Genomic DNA, 2,406 nt, shown 5'->3' with positions numbered 1-2,406 from the left:
CATCAGCCCTGTAGCTCCGTGCACAGTACTCTTTACCTCCTAAACATATTGTATTTTATTAGGTGCAGGTCGAGCAGGTGATTTTTCTTCTGAGCTAAAAGCGTGACATGCGGTGCAGGTGCATAATTAGCCCTTGGTCTGTTTTGTAATGGGTTTGGTCCTATGTGGGCCATTCCTTTAGGCTTTACAAGCAATTATGATAATGCTGCAGTTGTAGAGCTGTTTCCCGGTTTGGTTAAAACAGGAAGAGATGTACAGTATATACAGAGGAGAAATGCAAGAAGGAAAAGTGTAGGCTTACATGATTTCAAATGCAAATTTATTAATGCAATGATTTAAAAAATTCAGTATAAAAAAGTATTTAAAAAATGGCTATAAAATTTAAATTGTAATAATTGTTGAATTGTCTAAAAAAGTAATTTAAGTAAAATAAAAAATAAAAATAATAAAATAATAAAATAAAACTAGAAGCTTATGTCTCCAACCAAGGGTGACGCAGAAGCTCCTCAAACGAGGGCCTGTCATTAGGCTTTTTGGCCAGGCAAGATTTAAGGAAATGCCGACATTCTGAAACACAAAAAAGGGAAAAGGTTAGGAAATAAATATAAACCAAGTTCTTCATCTCAAAATACACTTGACATGTTTATGTTGTAATATATAAATGTAATATCTTACCTTCTGACAGGCCCGAGCCGAAGCGTCTCTTCCTCCTCAGGTAGCAGTGGGTATTAAAGGCCCTGAGATGGAGGAGGTCGTAGAGCAGCGTGCCCAGATGAAAGACTGTGGTGGGCTCAGCTCTGTACGCTTTACAGGAATACCACTCAGGAGGCGCTTTACTGAATGTCCCTGAAATCACAATATCAGTTATGATACTTACTCTGCTTTTTACACTTTATTACTCATTACTGTTGAAAATAGTACTTAAGAGAAGATGAAATACCTGCATAATAATCATAGGTGCCTTCCTTGACTAGACAACCACAGCCAAAGTCAATGACCCGTGCTTTGGGGTAGCTGTGGTTCGTCTCCACTAGAATATTCTCTAGTTTCAAGTCGCGGTGGAACACGTCGCTTTTGTGCATTTGGATGGAGGCTTCCACCATCTGCTTAAGAATTACTTTTGCCTCCTCTTCCTCCAGCACTCCTCCTTTGGCATCTTTATAATCTAGCAAGTCCACTGCGGGATAAGGCCGTTCCATCACGAGGATGAGCTCCTCTGGAAGCTCATAACAGTCCAGTAAAGAGACCACGGCCGGGCAGTTCCCCTGGGACACTTTAGCCATAAGAGCCACCTCATCGATGATGTTGTGTTCCACGCCATTCTGCACCTGAAAACACCAAAGCATTTTACTCATAATGCTCACTTTAATCTGTTTGTTTTGGTTAAAGGTATATAATTTCACTTACCACTTTTTTATAGAAGACTTTGTCTCGTGGAATGTGCTTGATGGCCACCTGTAACAGTACAAATGTTAGTGCTTTATATTTTGGGATATTTTGGTGTCATTTTGAAAGTTATAATAGTCATAATAAATGCTTACAATGGAGGCGTCATGCAGACATATGCCGGCAAACACAGAGCCGAAGCCTCCGCTGCCCAGATTGTGCAGCTCAATGTACTTCGACTCAAAGTCAGCTCTGCTGGTGCTGATCTGGTAGTTGACATCGTATAGTTCATCCTCAGGAGAACTGCAGCTCTCAGGAGAACTGCAGTTCTCAGGAGGACTGCAGGTCTGAGGAGAACTGCAGGTCTGAGGAGGACTGCAGGTCTGAGGAGAACTGCAGGTCTGAGGAGAACTGCAGGTCTGAGGAGAACTGCAGATCTGAGGAGAACTGCAGCTCTCGGGCAAACTCTCAAGTTTGGCCTTTTTGAGTTCGACGTTGGGCTCAAACTCGGCTTTCCGTTTCCTTTGTACCTTGGTCTGTCCCTCCACAGGGACACAGGTGTCAGTGCCTAACACAACAATATGATCATTAGTGAAAACTGCTCAAACCAGTGTCTAAACTGACACTAACACTGAAAATCTATAATATTGTGGTATTGTAACTGAATTTCTGCATTTTGAGTCTGAAGTCTGGCTCTCTGCTCCCTAAATCCTGACATACCTGAACGTTTTGCACTGTCCTCCTGCTCAGAGGTCCAACGCCTCTTTTTAGCACGTTGTGGCATCATTGTCTGCACTTTGGTTTAGTTTGCCAAAGTACTTTCACTGTTTATTTGCTCTGTGTGAGAAGTGTGTCTGCTCTCGACGAAGGTTTGGTATCGACTGGTTCAGATCCAGTCTGAACCAGACTAGGTAAACTCCACGGTGACTTTATGACATCACTGATCATCGTCACGGCACCAGAGATTCTAGAATTTGGAGCATTTGTTCTTTGGAACTGGTCTTAGTTTTAACTTAGACA

The 2,406-nt window shown here is 42.2% G+C and overlaps 1 protein-coding gene across 1 annotated transcript; it reads right to left on the bottom strand.

Annotated features, from left to right (window-relative positions):
• Nucleotides 1–472: 472 nt before the first annotated feature.
• LOC117390878 (serine/threonine-protein kinase pim-1-like) lies at nt 473–2,170 on the bottom strand. The gene is made up of 6 exons (XM_033988686.1): nt 2,107–2,170; nt 1,542–1,954; nt 1,408–1,455; nt 941–1,328; nt 676–846; nt 473–567 (listed from the first exon to the last, which is right to left on the bottom strand). The coding sequence occupies exons 1-6, from the start codon at nt 2,168–2,170 to the stop codon at nt 473–475; spliced, it is 1,179 nt and encodes a 392-aa protein (XP_033844577.1).
• Nucleotides 2,171–2,406: the final 236 nt, after the last annotated feature.

This window comes from Periophthalmus magnuspinnatus, chromosome 22, assembly GCF_009829125.3.
Source record: "Periophthalmus magnuspinnatus isolate fPerMag1 chromosome 22, fPerMag1.2.pri, whole genome shotgun sequence".
NCBI lineage: Eukaryota > Metazoa > Chordata > Actinopteri > Gobiiformes > Gobiidae > Periophthalmus > Periophthalmus magnuspinnatus.
The sequence above is the reverse complement of the archived record's forward strand: the minus strand, read 5'-3'. Positions and strand labels throughout refer to the sequence as shown.

Excerpts from the sequence above, each read along its gene's own strand:
- LOC117390878 (XM_033988686.1), bottom strand. The coding sequence starts at position 2,170 with ATGCCACAACGTGCTAAAAAGAGGCGTTGGACCTCTGAGCAGGAGGAC. Across the intron at positions 1,456-1,541 it reads GTCTGCATGACGCCTCCATT|GTGGCCATCAAGCACATTCC; the intron begins GTAAGCATTTAT and ends GTACTGTTACAG. Across the intron at positions 568-675 it reads CGGCTCGGGCCTGTCAGAAG|AATGTCGGCATTTCCTTAAA; the intron begins GTAAGATATTAC and ends TTTGTGTTTCAG.